The sequence below is a fragment of the Microtus ochrogaster genome, linkage group LG4 (genome assembly GCF_000317375.1).
Source record: "Microtus ochrogaster isolate Prairie Vole_2 linkage group LG4, MicOch1.0, whole genome shotgun sequence".
Taxonomy (NCBI): Eukaryota; Metazoa; Chordata; class Mammalia; order Rodentia; family Cricetidae; genus Microtus; species Microtus ochrogaster.
In genome coordinates this window covers 61,854,086-61,874,096 of record NC_022030.1, presented here as the reverse complement: position 1 = coordinate 61,874,096, position 20,011 = coordinate 61,854,086, and the positions used below count along the sequence as shown (strand labels likewise).

At 50.5% G+C, this 20,011-nt stretch overlaps 1 protein-coding gene and 1 pseudogene across 2 annotated transcripts in view; one reads left to right on the top strand and one right to left on the bottom strand.

Moving 5' to 3' along the window:
• Positions 1-453: 453 nt before the first annotated feature.
• The window catches only part of Asb18 (ankyrin repeat and SOCS box containing 18), a 65,770-nt gene continuing 46,212 nt past the window's right edge, over positions 454-20,011 (bottom strand). For both annotated transcript variants that reach the window (XM_005361707.2, XM_005361708.3), the window contains 3 exons: positions 18,007-18,514; positions 2,458-2,571; positions 454-968 (listed from right to left, as the gene is read on the bottom strand). In XM_005361707.2, the coding sequence (XP_005361764.1) occupies positions 783-968; positions 2,458-2,571; positions 18,007-18,514 (808 nt within the window). In that variant the 3' untranslated portion in view covers positions 454-782. The remainder of the gene's footprint in view (positions 969-2,457; positions 2,572-18,006; positions 18,515-20,011) is intronic.
• LOC106144196 lies at positions 6,857-7,667 on the top strand (annotated as a pseudogene).

The window sequence follows — 20,011 nt, the reverse complement described above, 5'->3', positions numbered from 1 at the left end:
AGACAGGATTTGCTTAATAGAAAAAGTTTAACATTTATTTACACATGTGCACGTGGTGCCCATAGAGGCCAGAAGATGTAGTAAGGCCGCTTGTTTGTTCCGGCTGCCCAGAACCAAAATAATCACACAGAAACTGTATTAATTAAATCAAAATAATCACACAGAAATGCATTAATTTAATCACTGCTTGGCCTATTAGTTCTAACTTCTTATTGGCTAGCTCTTATATTTTAATTTAACCCATTTTTAGGAATCTGTGTAATGCCATGTGGCTGTGGATTACTGGATAAAGTTCCATCTGGCTCTGGGTGGGAGCTACATGGCTTCTCTCTGACTCCACCTTCTTTTTCCCAGCATTCAGTTTAGTTTTCCCCCACCTAGCTCTGTTCCCCTATAGCTCTGCTATAGTCCCAAAGCAGTTCCTTTATTAACCAATAGTAATCACAGCACACAGAGGGAAATTCCACATCACCAAGAGGGCCCTAGATCCCCTGAACTGGAGTTAGGGTTGGTTGTGAGTGCTGGGAATTGAACCTAGGTCCTCTGCAACAGCAGACAGTGCTTTTAACTGCCTGCTCATCTCTCCAGCTCCAATAACACAGATGGTTTTATTTCCAATTCCATTTCAGAGTGAATTTAAGGCTGTGAGTCTGTGCCTCCCTGGGTCACTTGAGAGATGGAGGGGGCTGGATGTGCACCCCCAGCGTGCTGTGCCTGGCACACAGTGGCCTCCGCAGAAAGACAAAGAAGCAGAGAAGAACCCTGGTGCCAGGGCTGTGGTTTCAACGCAAAACACCCTCAGGCTCCAAAAGCAGATACTTTTGCAGGGTCTCAGGTAAGGGCAGATAGGGCACAAGGTAGAAGCACTTCTTGCCGAAGAGTTTTCGGATGGTACTGCGGCAGAGGTGCTGCAGGCAGCGCGGGGTGTGTGCCAAGGCGAAGAAGGACCTGTAGAAAGGCTCGTGCTTCTAGAAGGGAAGGAGAGGAAGAAAAGGTGAGGCAGTGTCTGGAGCTAACAGACAGTCTTCCCTGCAGGAACACTGAGGGCTCATGCTATCCTGTGGCTCACAGGTGCCAGGCAGACACCGCAGAGGTCACCTGTGACCTGGCCTACACTCCAAGGGTTGACATGGTTTTCCAAAGTGAAGCTCCCACTGTGGCAGAGGGACACAGCTGGGGATGGTTTCCTCCAATCCCTTTCTGCCCTGCCCCTGGCACAGCAGCCCTGAAGCTCCAGGGGTGCCCCCCACCAATCCGAAGCAGGTCAGGCACGCTGTCTCTCCACAGCAATGGGCTCAGGAGCCCCGCCAAAGTCCACGAGCTCAATGGCTGTGCTAGGCACTCACTAACACATGCCATGAGAGCTCCGAGAATGTTCTTTGGGAGCTTCTGGAAGTGAGCGTTCTCCCCCTTTGTGATCAATCATTGCCTGAGGATTCTGTCATGTGAGGATGTATGTTGTGCCTACAGGAGTGCAGGTCACATGTCATGATCTGCATCTCCGCTACACATGGCGGGGGAGGTGGGAACCAGCGGCTTTCCTGCCCCCTTCCTTTCTTGCATGATGGCTCCCTGCGCCCCAGCGCTCTTCAAGCCATCATGGGGTGTCTCTTTGCTCCTCAGGTCTTATAGCACTTCACAATTGTCCCCTGCTGTTCACATAGGACTGGTTCCACAACCTCTGAGGGTAACCTTCACGGATGGGCCAGCCTCTTATGCTAGACAGACACAATCCTCTGGATTACCTGTAGATGCTACCTAGAGGGGTCATGGCATGCTGTGATGTTTAGAGAATAATGAGAAGTGATGAAGCTCTGTGTATTGGGGGGGGGGGACCCAATTCACACCCAATATTTTGGACATGTGGCTTGTTGACTCTATAGGGGCCGTGCCCTCAGATCATGGCCCAACCTCCCTGCCTTCCTTCTTAGGTCTCACTTCCTGGGTTTGAAGGTACAACTCCAGACAGAGGCGGGAGAGGGACTGAGTTCTGGAGCATGGGGTGGGGGAAGGGCCACTTCTCACTGATGGAGGAAGGTCATTGGTTAAGTAATAAAGAAACTGCTTGGCCTCATAGGTTAAAACATAGGTGGGAGGAGTAAACAGAACAGAATGCTGGGAGGAAGAGGAAGTGAGCTCAGAGATGCCATGCTCCCCTCTCCCGGGCAGATGCGAGATGCGATAGCTCTGCTCTCTGGGGCACATGCGATGAAGCTCCGACCCAGGATGGACACATAGGCTAGAATCTTCCCGGTAAGATCACCTAGCGGTGCTATGCAGATGATTAGAAATGGGCTAAATTAATATGTGAGAATTAGCCTAGAAGAGGCTAGATAGAAATAGGCCAAGCAGTGTTTAAAAGAATACAGTTTCCGTGTAATTATTTCAGAGTATAAGCTAGCCAGGCGGCCAGGGTGCTGGGGATGCAGCCCCACCGCTCATATTACTACATCTCACCTGGAATACTTCTTCAGGAACCACCTCCAGCCAGGACTCAGAAACACGCAGTTGAGCGTAGGAGTTGAACAAAACTTCGACGACAGCGGGCACCTGTGCACAGGTCCTCAGCACCTGGGGGGAAGTGGGGAGGCACAATGCAGGGTGAAGGGCTTGAGGAGCAAGGGGAGATGCCATGAGATGCAAGTACGGTCTGGCATTTCATTCTATCGCTCTCTGACTCTGTGACCTCAAAGGCCCAAGTCACACCACACAGAGTCAGGGAAGAAACCCACCAACCAGGAGGCAGTGGTTCTTCCAGGAGGCCCATGTGCCCCAGATGGCTATCTGTGGAGTCAGGGTGGGGCTTAGGAGCCAGGTTTGTGGGGAGAAGTGGTCTGGCTGGGATGCTTATGGGTGACTGTTCTCTGCCTTGTCAGAGCTGCTCGGAGCAAAGGAAAGCAGTTCTGTGAACAGCGTGGCCTGAGGATTGTATTCCCAATTTCCACCGCAATTTTTTTAGTGTCAAAAAAGTAAGAATAGAGGGGGAAGAGTTGTTTTATTGTTGACTTTCCACTTGGTGTGGTCCTTGCATTTCCCACAGAGAAAATATTCTTTTTTTAAAAAAATATTTATTTATTTATTATGTATACAACATTCCTTCCATGCCTGCCTGCATGCCAGAAGAGGGCACCTCATTATAGATGGTTGTGAGTCACCATGTGGTTGCTGGGAATTGAACTCAGGACCTTTGGAAGAGCAGGCAATGCTCTTAACCTCTGAGCCATCTCTCCAGCCTGAGAAAATATTCTTTTTATTTACTTTTAAATATTTAGTTATTTTGATTGTGTGTCTGTGTCTATGTGGGAGAATATGTGTATTTTAGCCGGGCAGTGATGGAACACATCTTCAATTCTAGCTCTTGAGAGGTAGAGGTAGGCAGATCTCTGTGAGTTCAAGGCCAGCCTGGTCTACATAGTGAGCGGCAGGACAGCCAGGGCTACACAGTGAGGCCCTGTTTCAAAAAAAAAAAAGACTTATTTTTACTTATGTATATGTGTGTACTTAGATGGGCCAATGTGCCCCCATGTGCGTGTTTGAGGAACCCAGAAGCGTGCATCTGATGGCCTGGAGGGGGGGCTATAGCGGATTGTGAGGAGTCCAACGTGGGAGCTGGGAACCGAACCTGGGTCCTCTTGAAGAATAGCAAGCACTATTTTCTGGGTAGATAAGCATTCTTCTTCAGCTAGTCTTCTTTCATCTTTGATATTAATGTTTCTTACCTTTTTTAAATCTTATTACATTGGCTCTCGTCTTACATTCTGTGTTAATGACACTGAAAGTTGGTGCAATTGTCTTAAGTCTAATTTTCTCTTGTTTTTGCAGACAGCATCTCATTATAAGAGCCTCTATGCCTGGCTTTTCTGTTAAGTTCGATTTTTATATTTATTTATTTATTTATTATTTATTATACATTAGTGTTTTGCCTGCATGTGTGTCCTGTGAGGGTGTTAGATCCTCTGGAACTGGAGATAGAGACAATTGTGAGCTGCCATGTGGGTGCTGGGAATTGAACCTGTGTCCTCTAAAAGAGCAGCCAGGGCTTTTAACTGCCGGACCATCTCTCCAGTCTTTCCGTTAGCTTTTTAATACCCTTAGTTATTGGGAAGAATTAAAAAAGTAGACAATTATTGGAATTAAGAAGACATAATAATCATTTAAAGTTTTTTGTTTGATTTTTTTCAAGACAGGGTTTCTCAGTGTAGCCGTGGCTGTCCTAGAACTCACTTTTTGTAGACCAGGCTGGCCTTGAACTCACAGAGATCCACCTGCCTCTGCCTCCCAAGTGCTGGGATTCAAGGCGTGCGCCACCACACCTGGCCTCCTTTAGCTTACTTTTTAGGATTCAAATCCAGGCTTCAAAACAGGCAAAGGCCATGCTGTGGAGCTATGCTTCAAGCAGGTGACAACCCTTGCCTTTGACACTGCCCAAGCTTGGCACTTAGTTACAGGTGACAATTTCACGTTTTCAATTTCTTCCATGGTTATTAGCATATTTCATTCTATGACCTATATTTTCTGGGTAAACCATCTCCATTTTAGAGAGATGTAGTGAAGGTGTGGGAGGCCATGGGCGCGGCAAGACTGAAGAACGCCTTCAGTCACCAGGTCCTGTAAGGAGCCCGCTCCGTAACCCGGACACGGGGGGGGGGAAGGGGGGGCGGGGGTTCAGGCATCTGAGTGGAGGAGCTGTGGGAATGACGTCACTGAGGGCTGAGTGGTGAGGACAGAGACCCTTTCCAGAGTCCAGGGAGAGGCAGCAGCCAGTGGTCCACACTCAGGTGGCAGTTGTTGGCAAGGAAAGAAAACTCCATGTTTTCTCATCTTCTTGATGGCTCTTCCTTAGCCTCCTGGCCTGTTTTCTCGTCTCCATATTTTTTTTTCCAAAGAGGGATGCCCCTCTGTTCATTCCTGTCCCTGTTTATCCTCTCTCGTCTCTCATCCAGTTTCCTGGCTCTCAATACCATCTCATGCTGCTGGTCCCCAGGCTACGTGAATCTCTTGAACTCTGGGCTTGAATATCCAATGGTTTTCTTCAGGTCCCTTCTTTGTTGCGTCCTAGACAGGGTGCGCTGAACTCTTAGTTTCCTGGGTCACACAGCTGCTGCCCTGGCCCTGTCCTTGGCCATCTTAGCTGATGATACACCTGTCCTCCTGACTCTCAGGCTGGAAGCCTTGGGACCTCGTCTTTGATTTCCATTTCTTTCATTGTCTACATTGGGTCGATGCAGAAGCCCCCACAGCCCTGCCTTCAAGGTTCATCATAGATCAGAGTGCCACCCTAGCCTAGGCGGTGCTCCTGATGTGGGCCCTGGAGTCAGCATCCCAACTTGCCCTCCTCTTCTGTTCTCTTCCTTGTGGCAGTGCAGCGTATCTAGTAAAACAGTCAAGTGCAGCCATTGCTCTGCAGACATCCCCAACGACCGAAGTCACAACAGTGTCCCTTAGAGTGTTCCTTTCAAGCCTCCCACCCTCGTCACCACCGAACACCTTTCTCCACCATGGTCCCCAGCTATTCTACATGCAGCTCAGGTTTCTCCAGTCTCAGGCCGCCGACTGACTTGCTCATTTGAATTACGTGTCCCCGGATCTCTGTGCCCGTCCGCAGACCTGCACAGCTGACTTCTTCATTTCTTTGAAGTTTTTGTTCAAAGGCCACCAACCTGAACTCCCCACTCTGAACTCACTGCTACGTTCCACTATGCTTCTTTCCCCCCAAGAAAAACATCAGGATAAAATGAAAGTACTGGTGCCAACTCTCATAACAATAACAATAAAATAAAGCCAGGGAGTCCTGAGGGAAAGGTTCGAAGAGCTACATGCTGACCCAAGATTAGTGGGTACAGCCTCATACAGAAGACATTGCTGAAGGGACATTTGCCAATCCCTGTTTGTCCTGCTTCAACTAATATTACCCTTGGTACTAACTCTGAGGCTGAGGATTATTATTTAAAAATACATTCAATTTTCTTAATTAAAAATAGCTGCATTTACTTATTTGTGTAAGTATGTGGGTGTCTATGTGCCAGTGTGTGTGTGTGTGTGTGTGTGTGTGTGTGTGTGTGTGTGTGTGTTTATGTGTGCAGTGGTCGGAAGACAACCCGCCGGAATTCAGTTTTCTCCTTCCACTTTATGTGTCTCAGGGGTGGAACCAGAGTCACCAGCCTTGTTGGCAAGAGCCTTTACCTCCTGAGGAACTTTGTTGGCCCACGCAATTCTCCTAACTTTCCCCTTGTGTTCTGAGAGAGGGTTTTGCTATCTCTCCTAGGCGAATCTCCAGTTTGCAGTTCCTTGCCTCAGTTTCCCACACGTGGGACGGTGGGCATGTACCACTGTGCCTCCTTTAATTGATGCTTTTAAGAACATTCTTTACCTTGCCTGCTTTGCATTCTCCTAGTTCACGATGGTGAGCAGGCTCCCCCGTTGGCGCTCGGCAATCTCTGCATATGGGACACTCTTCCGGAGAGACCCTAATGGATGTTCGGGCTAACATCCCCTTGGCCTTCTCATGGCAACTGGTGTATTCTGCTCACGGCAGAGAATATCTTTCTGCCCTGTTGACTGCAGGCTCCTTAAGGGAATATGGCGCTCTCTGATCTGCTCACCCATTTATCCCAAGTGCCCAGCATCTCGCTGGAGCCTGACTCGTGCTCACACGTATCTGTTGAATAAATAATGGAACAGAAACACTTTCTTGTCCTTAACAAAAAGGATCAAAGGATATGTTTTCTGAGCTGCTCAAATCTGAAAATATCTTCTTTCTTTTGACATCAAACGAAAGCTACCTTGGCTCAGACTAATATTCTAGTGTCCAAACTTTAACTTTAAAAAACACGTTAAGGGCTCTCTCCTCCAGCCCGGCAAGATGCCCAAGGGAAAAAAGGCCAAGGGGAAGAAGGTGGCCCCGGCCCCCGCCATCATGAAGAAGCAGGAGGCGAAGAAGGTGGTGAATCCTTTGTTTGAGAAGAGGCCTAAGAACTTCGGCATTGGGCAGTACATCCAGCCCAAGAGAGATCTCACACGTGTCGTCAAATGGCCCCGCTACATTAGGCTGCAGAGACAGAGGGCCATCCTCTATAAGCGGCTCAAAGTTCCTCCTGCCATTAACCAGTTCACCCAGGCCCTGGACCGGCAAACAGCTACCCAGTTGCTTAAACTTGCCCACAAGTACAGGCCAGAGACCAAGCAGGAGAAGAAGCAGAGGCTGCTGGCCCGTGCTGAGAAGAAAGCTGCCGGCAAAGGGGATGTCCCGACTAAGAGACCACCTGTCCTTCCTTCGAGCGGGCGTCAGTACAGTCACCACTTTGGTAGAGAACAAGAAGGCTCAGCTGGTGGTGATCGCCCACGACGTAGACCCCATTGAGCTGGTGGTCTTCCTGCCTGCTCTGTGTCGCAAGATGGGGGTCCCCTACTGCATCATCAAGGGAAAGGCCAGGCTGGGTCGGCTGGTCCATAGGAAGACGTGCACCCCTGTTGCCTTCACACAGGTTAACTCGGAAGACAAGGGTGCTCTGGCCAAGCTGGTGGAAGCTATTAGGACCAATTACAACGACAGATATGATGAGATCCGCCGCCACTGGGGAGGCAACGTCCTGGGTCCTCAATCTGTGGCTCGAACTGCCAAGCTGGAAAAGGCAAAGGCCAAAGAACTCGCCACTAAACTGGGTTAAATGTACTGCTGAATTTTCTGTACATAAATATAATTATAAAAAAAAAACCACGTTAAGGGATCCCTAGCGCCCCCCTCCTCCCCTCTCCCTGCTTTGCAGAGGGTCTTTTTCTCTGTGAGTATGCTGTGTGCATGTGTTTCTTCACCCCCAATAAAAGCCATCCTTCAACTGAAAAATTATGCTGATGAAGGCTGAGGATGTAGCTTAGTTTGGCAGAGTGCTTGCCTACCATCCAAGAAGCCTTGAGTTCAACCCACACCATCACACCTCTGGGGTGATGGCACACTCTTGTATTCCCAGTGCTTCCGAGATGGAGGCAGGAGGATCAGATGCTCAAGGTTGTCCTTAACTATTCAGCAAGTTCAAGGTCAGTCTTGGCTACGTGAGACCCTGTCTCAAAATATAGAGAGAGGATATTTCATTGTCTTTTGCTGATTTTGTAGCAGAGAAATCTGAATCCAGCCTGAATTTGATACCTTTAGGAATAATCTGTTTTCTGATTGGACAGCTAGTAAGATTTTTCCCAAGTGTTTTAAGAACAGTTTTGCTAGAATGTCACAGGTATGTTTTCTGTCATGTACTTGTCAAAAACACTCATTTAACCTCAAATTAAAAGTTGGTGTAGCTGCATTTTCTTCTATTAAGTCTTTGGGTATGGCTCCCGATTCTGTTGTCCTAGGCCATCTTGAATTCTGTCACTAACTATTGGTTTGCTTTACACCCTGTCCTTTGCTTCTGCCCCTCTTCCTCTCCTTCTACCTTATCTGCCTCTGGGAATGAGTTGACTGAGTTGATGTTGTTAAAGTCCAGAGACCTTGACTTTCTAGGGAGCCTGGGGTAAGCCAGCAGCAACTGTGGGTTGACTGAGGTCTCGAACCAGGAAAGTAAATGCTGAGCCCGAAGGAGACAAGATGCTGTGGACTGGCTGCAGGGGTTAAGAAAGAGCAGAGGAACCCTGTCTTCTTTTTCCTCCATGCTCAAATTATCCATGGAGCACAGACAGGCTAGGCCCTCCCTCTGGCCACTGAGGATACAGAGCAGAGCAGGAGCAGCAGGGAGGGGACCCCATAATGCATAGGCAGTGTGAACAGCACCCCAACTTTAGTTTGCTGGCGCCCTTGCTTGTTCCATGTTTCTCTTCATGGCCTTCTATTGACTTCTCTTAAGGCCAAGGGGATGTTAGCCCGAACATCCATTAGTGTCTCTCCGGAAGAGTGTCCCGTATGCAGAGATTGCCGAGCGCCAACGGGGGAGCCTGCTCACCATCGTGAACTAGGAGAATGCAAAGCAGGCAAGGTAAAGAATGTTCTTAAAAGCATCAATTAAAGGAGGCACAGTGGTACATGCCCGCCGTCCCACGTGTCCCATCTTCGCAGATCCCAGAAGCTCCATGTTCACTTAGCTCTCAGCTCTTCTTTTAGATCATCTGCCGGGACACACATTTCTTCTCTGTTTCTCGGATCCTGTACTTTTTCTCCTTTTTGCCGTCCCCTGACCCCAGGAACCCATCAAGGTTTTATTCTCATGTGTGTGGCTCATGCACAGGAATACATCATGGGTGCTCACGCCTGTGCCTGTGCATGCAGAGGCCAGCACAGTGCACTCAGTGTCTTCCTCTGTTGAATTTTGAGTGATTGCCTTGAGACATGGTCTCAGTGGACTGGAGGCTTACAGTGTGGGTTGGGGTTAGCTAGAGACGGTGCTCTAGAGATCTGCCTGCCTCTCTCCCCACCCAGTGCTGGCTAGGGTTACATGCATGCAGCCATGTCTGGCTATCTATCTATCTATCTATCTATCTATCTATCTATCTATCTATCTATCTATCTATCTATCCAGGGATTCTCTGTATCTTGGCTCTAGCTATCCTGGAACTCGCTCTGTAGACCAGGTTGGCCTCAAACTCACAGAGATCTGCCCGCCTGTGTCTCCTGAGTGCTGGGATTAAAGGTGAGCGCCACCACCACCAGGCTGTGTATGGCTATTTTTATGTAGGTTCTGAAGATTCGAACTCAGGTCTTCCTGACTGCAGAGCAGGCACTCCTGGCACTAGGCCACCACACCAGTTCCTCTTCATTCTTTTTTGATCAGCTGAGAATGTGTGCAAAGTCTGCCAACCTGTGAGGAAGTCATGGTCCTGCTCTTCGCCTGGGCATCGGCGTGGGTTATGGGGCGTGTGCCCATCTGCTTAGGTCTTTTCCTGTTCTTCTCTTTCGGGGAGAGTCTCCAGGCTGCTCTATCCTGGGCTTCCCCATTCCCACCTCTCTTCTTTGCTTTGTGGTACCCCAGGGTCTGCCTGGCTGTCTGAACACTCCCATGCCACCACAGACGGACACTAATTGAGAGGCCACCATCCTAGTATGGCCCCGAGCTTCCTTTTCTTTCCCTTCTTTTCTTCTCTTGCTTCTGTCTGCAAAGACATCTTTAAGAAGACAGAAACCAGTGCTTTTCCTAGACTTGCCATCATGCCGACATTGTAACTACACCCTTTATGTTATGTATGCCTGTGTCTCAGGTGTGGGCATGGAGGTCTGTCGATAACCTGAGAGAGTCTGTTCTCTCTCCACCATGTCGGTCTTGGACGCAGGTTGTGAGGGTTGGTGGCAAACGCCTTTACCCACTGAGCTATCTCTCGTGCCCCACAATGCATCGCCAGAATTATTATCTCTGATCCATTTCTTCCCATGGAGTGACCATCACCAATTGAGCTTAGGCCATTTTCAGGAAAGGAGACAGACAGAGTGAGCTGCAGTTGGAGGGTGGAGCCAGGTGCACCTTCCTACCTCTTCTAGCCAGGCGTGGCCCCTGTCCCCTCCAAGATGCTCTTTACTTGTTGGTGTCCCTACTGCAGCCTGGGTCATCACCTCTCATTCACTCACCCTCTTCTCTGCTGGGGGAAGCTGAGCTCCAGACAGTCTCCTGCTTCCCCGGTGCGTTCTGGTACTTTCTGTTTCCCAAGGCCATGCTACTCCCTCCCCCCTCCCCCCACCCTAGAACTGCTCCTTCTCTGGAAAAAACGTTAAAAGGCTCCCAGGGACCACAGACCTCCCCCACCCAGGGTAGGAAAGAGCTGCCCTCCCCTAGAGCCGGCCCCTCCCCCCACCCGGGGTCATAGACTGTGACAAAGTCTTATTGCCTGTCTCCAGGAATTCATTTTCTGCCTCTCCCTCTGTTCCACCTCTCTGGGGCTCCCCGCCCCTCCCTAGCCCCTCAGCATCGTGCCCCTCGTGTTTGCCAGGCAGCTGGCTGCCTTCATTATTTTTACGCCAACACAGTTTAAAAATCTCCGCTGCCTCCTTGCTGTCTGCCGAGAGGCGGCTGCCACATTACTCTGACACGTTGATGTCATTAGTGTCCAAGCGCACGCTCTTCAGCTAATGAGGCGGCAGAAAGAAAATTAAGGGGAAAAATCACACAGGCACATTGCTTTATATGTAGATGGAGAAATAAAAGAAGGGTAGGAAAACAGGGGAAAGCTTCCTGACGGCTCCCGTCCCTCCTCCCCTGGAGACACGGCTGTGCGGCGGGCAGCCAGGGAAACCGGGCCTGCGCGTCTTGACCACGGTTCTGCAGATCTCCTGCTCAAATCTGGTGAAATTGCAGTGAGTGGCTGAAGTCACTTTGCCTAATTCTTGCAATTAGGCACAAAACAAGAAATCAGGCGGCTAGGGTTCCAGCAGCGTCAGCGTCCGAGAGCGAGGCAAGACCAGGGATCTGCAGCTGTTTCTGGAGTCTTCCTTTGCATTTCCAGAACTCTGCCATCTTCATCTGAATTTGCACAGCAGCCAGTGGTTGCCCTCCGCTCTGTCGTCCAGTTTCTTCTTCACACGCAAGCAGATTCAGTTCAACACACAGATTTTTGTTAATGTCACCTCCTCCACTTAAAGTGATGAACTGGATTTCTATTGTCCTTAGGCAAAGGGCCCAGGCCCTGCACAAGGCTCCCACCCAGCCTTTTGAGCAGGGGTAGGGGTGGGAGTGTGGGTGTGGCTGTGGGAGTGTGGGTGTAGGGGTGGGAGTGTGGGTGTGGCTGTGGGAGTGTGGGTGTAGGGGTGGGAGTGTGGGTGTAGGGGTGGGAGTGTGGGTGTAGGGGTGGGAGTGTGGGTGTAGGGGTGGGAGTGTGGGTGTAGGGGTTTGTGTGGGGACTTAATGTTTCCTCTCTGCCACCGTGGTCATTTTCCCCAGAGCCACGCATTCCATTTTTGCTCTGTGCCGGGGCATCTGCCTATCTTGTGCCTGCTGTCTCTAATCCTGTCCCCTGGGCTTGCTCATTGCCTGCTTGGGGTTTGGATACCCCAGTGTGATGGCTGATTTTGATTGTCAACTTGACAGGATCTAGAATCACCTAGGACACAAATCTCAGGATGTGTCTGTGAAGGAGTTTCTAGGTTGGGTGTAAGATGGGAAGACCCACCCTAAATGTGGACAGCTCTTCCGTGGGTCTGGGCCGACTGTGATGGAGCGCTATAAGCATCAGTACCCAGCTCTGTCCGATTCCTGACTGTGGGTGCAATGTGACCAACTGCACCGCACTCCTGATGCTTTGGAGTCCCCACCATGACACTCTGTACCCACAAATCGTGGGCCAATAAACCTTCCTTTCTCTTTCTTATTTTTATTTATTTATGTTGGTTTTCAAGACATGGTTTCTCCATGTAACAGTACTGGCTATCCTGGAACTCACTCTGTAGACCAGGCTAGCCTCAAACTCACAGAGATCCTCCTGCACCTGCCTCTAGAGTGCTGGGATTAAAGGCGTGCGCCATCACCGCCTGGCTTGACCTCCTTTTCTTTTATTTTTTTAAATATTTATTTATTATGTATACAATGTTCTGTCTGTGTGTATGCGTGCAGGCCAGAAAAGGGCACCAGACCTCATTACAGATGGTTGTGAGCCACCATGTGGTTGCTGGGAATTGAACTCAGGACCTTTGGAAGAGCAGGCAATGCTTTTAACTGCTGAGCCATGTCTCCAGCAGCTTGACCTCCCTTTCTTAAGTTACTTCAGTCAGATATTTAATTATAGCAATGAAAAAAAAATACATCCAGCCAGCCAAGGTCAAGACCCAATTTGATACTTGCAAAGTCAGGTGGTTCTGTGACAGGTCTCACCCCCACATCAGGTTGCTCACAAGGGCAAATGTCTGTATGTTCCTGGCCCCAATGTAGCTTCAGCCAGCACTGCTAAGCATATTTTAAAATTTATTATTATTTTTAATTATGCAAATGTGTGCGTGCAAGAGTTCGTGCATATCTGTGTGTGTGCGCACACACAAGTGTCTCAGGAGTTTGGAGATGTTGGATACCCCCAGACCTGGAGTCACAAGAGGTTGTGATCTCCCTGATGCGGATGCTGGCAACTGAACTCAGGTCCTCTGCAAGAGCAGTATATGTGCTTTTCACCTCCAAGCCGTCTCTACAGTCCCTCAACGTGGTTGTTAAATGAAAACATGGGTGGGCACATGAGGGGCGCAGTGGGCAGACAACACAGCCCATGAAGCAGTTAAGGGATCTCATGCTGGCCTGGTCCTTACACTTCTGTGTCTCACTGGTAGACCTGCGGCTCCATTACTCAGAACCCTGGCATGTGGCTGGCTCCCTCCTAGGGCAGCACATCTTGGCTCCACTGAAACAGGGCTAGCTCAGAGAAAGAGCAGAGCAGGAAGGGACTGGATGCAAAAGACTCTGGAGAGGGTCAGTGATATTAGGGGACAAATTCAGCTGACCACTTGGTTCCACACCACTTCAAGTGGTTCCAAGTGAACACACACACACACACAAAAAAAAAAAAAAAAAAAAAAGGAAGAGAGGGAAGGAGTTTGCAATAAAGAATGTCAGCTCTGAAGGGCAGAGCATGTCCTTCCTAGAGGTGGCTTAGGCTTATTAAGGTGCTCCTAGTCTCTTGGTGGGCCCAGCATTCTCTTTTGGTGTGAACCAGAAATGCGCTCTCAAAAGATGTGGACAAAGAAAAACGGGCTTCATCTTGGTCATGAATTTGAGGAGACATTTAGGAAAGCCTCTCTCCCAGCAGATCACAGCTGGGTCCACATTCCTGGGGCTCCCTGCTCTACTGCAAGTCCCTTGCTCTGGAGTTGGCCCTCTGTCTTTACAACTTCTAGGACTGAACCCTGGCTGCCAGCCTCTACCTACACCTGCTCTGGGCCTGCCCCTCTGTCTCTGATGTGAACTAGAGGGCAGGAGGGCAGAAAGGCCTGGCATTGTGGACACAGTGGCGCCAGAGCCTAGCACCCCCCTGGCTTTCCCAGTAGCACGGTGAGCAAGGCTAGGTGGGCTGCTCCTTGTCTGCCCGATGCCATGACGGTGCCTTTGTCTGGGCACTGGGAACTGTGATTTATGTCACAAGCTCTCTGGGAAACCTTTTGCCTCAGTAATTTTGAGCTCCACGGGCGTCTCTTTACATCTAGTTGCTCACGGGTGGGGGTGGGGGTGGGGGGCGATGCCTGCTCTGTAGCATCCCAGGTGGCTTGGCGGCTGCCTGCCATGGTGCCTGTGTCTTGCCGGTGGAGCATCTTTGCAACAAGTTTGCATAAGCTTGCTGTGCACCTCCTGTGCTGTGCACCCCCCCAACCCCGGGGCTGCTGAAGCCGGTTAGGTGAGTAGATGCCTTCCCAGGCGAAACCAACGGGGGTCTGGGTGGGGAAGTGGTTTTGTCTGCTTATCCCTGGGCAAGGCTGGCCCATCACAGGCCCATCTAGCTTGGATGTGGCGGTGGGCTAAGTACATCTCATCTGCAGGCTGTTCAGGAAAGTCGGGTCACTTCTAGAGATACAAAGGTGTCTGTGCAAAGAGGCCAGCACCTCCGTCCAGAGGTTTGTTGTGGACCTGTGTCCTGGAGTCAGCTGCTGGCGTCCCTTGCGTGCATCCAGCAAACCTTGACTAAAGGTCTGTATGTACCTGTGCTTGCCCAATGCAGGGCAGGCAATGTTGTTTACTATAAAGATTTCTCAAGGACTGTTCAATCCCTTATATACTAGTGTGATAGTGACCTGAGAATCCCTGTGACTGCCAGGGTCAAGTGCTTCTCATGACCCTGCAGTGGCATATTGCCCAATACATACAAGCTCACCGCCAATCCTGAGGTATGATGAGATGAACATACGACCACACTCCATCGGGCTGGCATGGCATCTGGGCATATCCCAGAACAGAGGCCCTGAAGACCTGGAAGGGAGTGCAATACCATGCGCCGCCACTGCAGGTCAAGGTGGGGTGCTTGCTGCCCCCTAGAAGCCCTATCCCCAGGCTTCAGGATGGGGAAGGTGCCGCAGCTCAAACCCCAACACCTGAATGGGGGGCAGGGCTCCCTCAAACTGAAATGACTTGTCAAGGCACGTATGTGGTGGAGGTCAGAGGCCGGCTTGCAAAAGTCAGTTCTCTCTTACAATGGGCACTGAACTCAAGACATCAGGGTTGACATCAAGCACCTTTCTCCACTGCTCCATCTCACTCCACCTCCACGCCTTTAGTGGAAACCACTGTCAGTCATTGTCAGCCTATCTCTGAGATCCACTCTGTTTTTCTATTCTTTGTATGGTTCCCTGTGACAATGACCGAGCGTCTGGGCTTAATGCAGACAGGATGTGAACTAAAGGGCAGCGCAAGTCTTGTGTCCAGGACCCAAGTGGTTGAACAGGTCCTGCCAGGAATGGGGAGTGTTTAGGGTGTAAGCTATGGATGTAAAGATGTTCCAGAATGCAAGAATGCTAGCACTTCCTTTTTAGAGCCTGCCACACTGAAATCCGTGTTCTGGCAGAGCACCCCAGGGAGTGACTTGGGTGACAGCGATAAGAAAGAGTCCGTCGGTGAGGGGACAATAGGTGAGACCCACAGTAGAGTTCCTACCCTTCTCCTGGCCCTAGAGATGCATCCTTCATGCTGAATGTGCCCACAGGCGAAGTCATTTGAGAGAAATGTGTGAATCTCACTGTCTCAGAACACTGAAAACTGTTCCTTTGGATCATCTTTGGGTAACAGCTTCCCGGATGCTGGTTCAAAATGCACCAGGCACACCTCCATGTTTACAGATGCATAGGTAGCTTTGGTGTATCTTGGGAGATGGGGGCAATTTTTAAGATGAAATGAGCCAAAATTTTTCGGCTTCTTTTAGTGAAGGCTTTTGAGAAAGACAATCTCTTCTAGTTAATAGTTTGGGGATGTTATTTCGCGCGTGTGTCCCTGTGTTTTTGTGTATGCTCGTGTGAACACCACGTGCATGTGGAAGTCAGAGGACTTGTTCAGGTAAACCGTCCTCATCTTTCACCTTGTTTGAGGTGGGTCCCTTTGGTTTGCCGCTTTGGTGTATACACCGGGCGAGCAGGTCCTCAAGATATTTATTTATTTATTTATTTAGGTGTGGAGGTCCAGGTGTGTGTGCATGAGCATGTGGAAGCTGGAGATCAGCCTTGGGTATCATTGCTCAGGAGCTGTCCATCTTGTTTTTGGAGACAGCCTTCCTTCCTTCCTTCCTTCCTTCCTTCCTTCCTTCCTTCCTTCCTTCCTTCCTTTTTCCTTCTTTCTTTTTTCTTACAGGAACCAGGGTATGGATGTGATGGCTAATGTTGGCTTTCAACTTGACTCCACGTAGAATCAACTAAAACACAAGATTCTGGGTGATCCTGTGAGGACTTTTCTTTCTCTTTTTAAAAATGTGTTTGTTTTTATTTTATGTGCACTGGTATTTTGGAGTTACAGACACTTGTGAGCTGCCATGTGGGTGCTGGGGATTGAACTCCGGTCTTCTGGGAGACCAGCTCTTAACCATCTCTCCAGCCCCGTGAGGAATTTTCTTAATCAGATTATTTAGAGCAGCAAGATTCACCCTAAATCTGGACCACACCAGAACACATAAAAGGACACTGAAGAAGAGAATCTTGGTTTTTGTACGCTTGCCCTCACTCTGCTGACAAGTTCATCTACCCTGTTACTCAGGCTGGCATGAAATCCAACTTCTTCAGGATTCTAACGTAGACTTGAAGACTCACAGCTCTCCGGGACTCCTCCAGGACTCCAGCACCGGATCCTAACTGTTGAGACTATAGTCACGTGGACTGAAGAGCTACCAGGTTCTCAGTCTTTTTGTCTGGAGACAGCCATTACTGGACCACTCTAACAGATCCCCCACCCACCCATGGATATATATATATTCCTTTATCAGTTCTGGTCCTTTAGAGCAGCGATTCTCAACATGTGGGGTGTGACCCTGTGACCTTTGGGGGTCAAACAACCCTTTCAGAGGGGTCACACATCAGATATCCTGCATAGTACATATCTACACTCTGATTCACAACAGCAGCAAAACTCAGTTATGAAGTAACAAGGAAATAATGTTATGGTTGGGGGTCACCACAGCATGAGGAACTGTACTAAAGGGTCGCAGCATTAGGAAGGCTGAGAACCACTGCTTTTTGTGAACCCTGACTCATACACTGGGTTTGGATGATCAGGCTACATAGACCGGTGGGTCTGCCTCTGCCTCCTCAGGGCTGGGATGGAAGGCATAAACCATCAAAGCTGGGCTTTACATGGATGCTAGGAATCCAAACTTGGCTCCTCTTGCATTGCTGCAATCGTTTTTACTGACTGAGCCATCTCTGCAGGCCCTGGACATCCGTTTAACTTTTTTTTTTTTGATGTGTGATTTCTTTATGGCATTTTCATATATATGTGATTGTACGTTGTTCACATTTGCCTGGGGATTTTATTGTGGTAGCATTGTTTGTCTTTTTCCCTCATGAGCCTTTTACATGACAGACGGAGAGAGTGACAAGGTGAGCTGAACAAACTTTGCAAAGGCACAGCCAGGGCAAAGGGTGGAGGTCTCAGCACAGGGTGACCCGAACAGGGCACATTAGGCGAATTTCACAGCAGGGGAGAGGAATTTGTAAAGGTGTAAAGTGCTCTCATTAACAACGCGCCGAGCAGGTTGGGTGACTTCGCTGCAGATCAAACGCCAGCTGTGACAAGAGACTCATTTTCATCTTTCTGAAAATTACACCAAAAGACGAGCTGCTTGAAATACTCGGAGCTGGCGTTGTGATCGCATCACGGCAGTAAGTGCTAGGCGTCCCCAGGAGACTACTTCGAAAGGTGACATTCTAGAATATTTAGCAACAGTGCGTCCTCTTCATTTTTCTTTTTGCTAACCATGAAGAGACTTCTAAGTCCTCGCTCCTCAAAGTGGGGTCCCAAGACTCACAGCCTCCACCTCCCCCTGAGAGTTTGAGAGAAATGCAGACCCTCCCACGACACTTTGGGCACACAGCATGCAAGCCCTTGGCAGGTCCAATGTCTGCCTGGCCAAACTTCCCGGGGGTCCTCTTACCTTGGGGAAGGCGTCGGGCCACACCGAGGGGGATCCATAGTTGAGCAGAGCTTGCACCGTGCGGTGTTGCGCTGCCGGGGGCGCGCACGTGGTCGTTTGCAGCGCGCGCGCCAGCGGCGACGCGCCACCGTAGTCGAGCGCGCCCGCGTCGGCGCCGTGCAGCAGCAGGAGCGTGCACAGACTGGGGCGCGCGCGGCCGCAGGCCTTGTGTAGCGGGCTGCGCTCGTCCTCGTCGCGCGTGTCTGCCGCCGCGCCGCCGCGCAGCAGGAGCTCGCACAGGCGCAGGCAGCGCGCCCGTTCGTCGGGGCTCCGCGTCGCCGCTCCGCACGCCGCGCTCAAGGCAGTCTCGCCGCGGCCGTTCCTCGCGTCCACGCGCGCGCCGCGGGCCAGGTAGAGTTGCGCGTGCTCGTCCAAGCCGTGCTGGGCCGCCACGTGCAGCGGTGTGTCCCGGCCAGGGCCGCACTCCAGCTGTACTGTCGCACCGTGTTCCAGAAGTGCCTGCGCGCACCTGCGGGCAGACCAAACCGGCCACTAGCCGGTGACCAGCCGCGACCCGACCAGCCACCCAAGGCGCAGGGGCACTATAGGCAAGCTCCAGCCAAAGCCAGAACTTCCGAGTTCCAGGGCCAAGGCCACCCACGGCGAGGTGAATAGAACTGAGACAAAACAAGATTTTAGCAAACCAGGGTCCCAGCCCCACCGTACTCCAAATGAATAGGGACATCCTGTAAGTACTTAGATTTAGGATGAGAATGGCAATTACTTGGTGCTATTTGGGAAAGTAATATCTACATGACAGGGCACTGGTCACTAGGACTTTATCTGCACTCAGTCCAAAAAAAAAAAAAAAAACCCATGGAGGTTAAGGTCTAGAGAAAATCCTTTAGATCAGGCTGCACCATATTTTCCTGTGCAAGGTAAGCCTTGCTTCGAGACTGGGGCATCATCCTTACCTCAAGGGGACTAACTCAGCCAGGCACCAGAGCTTCTGCTTTGGAAGCACCAGGCAGAAGCGCACCCGTGTCTATATACGGAGCTACATACCCTTCTTCCTTGACCAAAGTGTGCGCTTTGGCTGTAACGCAAGTTTCCAGGCTCCTAGAGTTTCTGAACCCCAGGGAGGAGGGCTTCTTTCCCTGAGGAGGACGGATTCTGCTGCCTTCTAGGCTCACCAGCTGAATTCAAGACTTCCTTTGACCCCAGACACCTTCTCACAGGAGATCATCTTCCTTAGCTGTTCTCCTGTCCCGTGGGAGCAGCCTGCCTCCCCCTCTCCCCATCCCATTTTTCACTGGTGGCCGTTTGGACCATGTTAGATCTGGCAGCCTAGCCCTCGGGTGGGAAATGTAGTGTGCCAACCTGAGAGGGGGAAAGTGTCCACAGACCAGTCAGCCCCCCTCCCCGCAAGTTTGTCTCCTGGGGCTGAGTCCCGGGATAGCGCCATGTCTTTATACTCCAGCACACGGACTTGAGAGCACAACACACCAGCATCTGCTAGTAGTATTCTCCATCTCCACCCTAGTGAGCACGGAGGCCTTGGCTCCTTGACTTTCTCCTTCCTGTTCCCTTCCTCCGGCAGTGCTGTGGTAACCGCCCTGTCCTCATTTCCCTCTCTGGAGGACAGTATAGCCATCCACATTTATAAATTGCCAACCGTTCCTCCCCATCTGGTTGCTGAACTCTGCTGGGGGAGGCAGGACCCTCCTTGGAGACTAGCTCTGGTTGACCCATCTAGATCACACAGCTCCCTCTCTGCAGTGCTCCAGTCCTAGCTGGCCGTCTTCAGGGGCATGTCATCATGTCATTCCCCACTTCCCACCCACTTGGCTAGTGCCATCTTCGGACTCTCCAGAATGCTACCACAGCTCGCTGGAATCTGTCGGCCCCTGCCCCTCACCATCCACTCAGGAGTTTACTCCAGCTCCTCTGGGGGCACTTACAAGAACAGTCCCTTGCTGTCTCCAACAGTGGCTCCTGTTCCGGTGCCTGCTGGGATCAGTTTCCA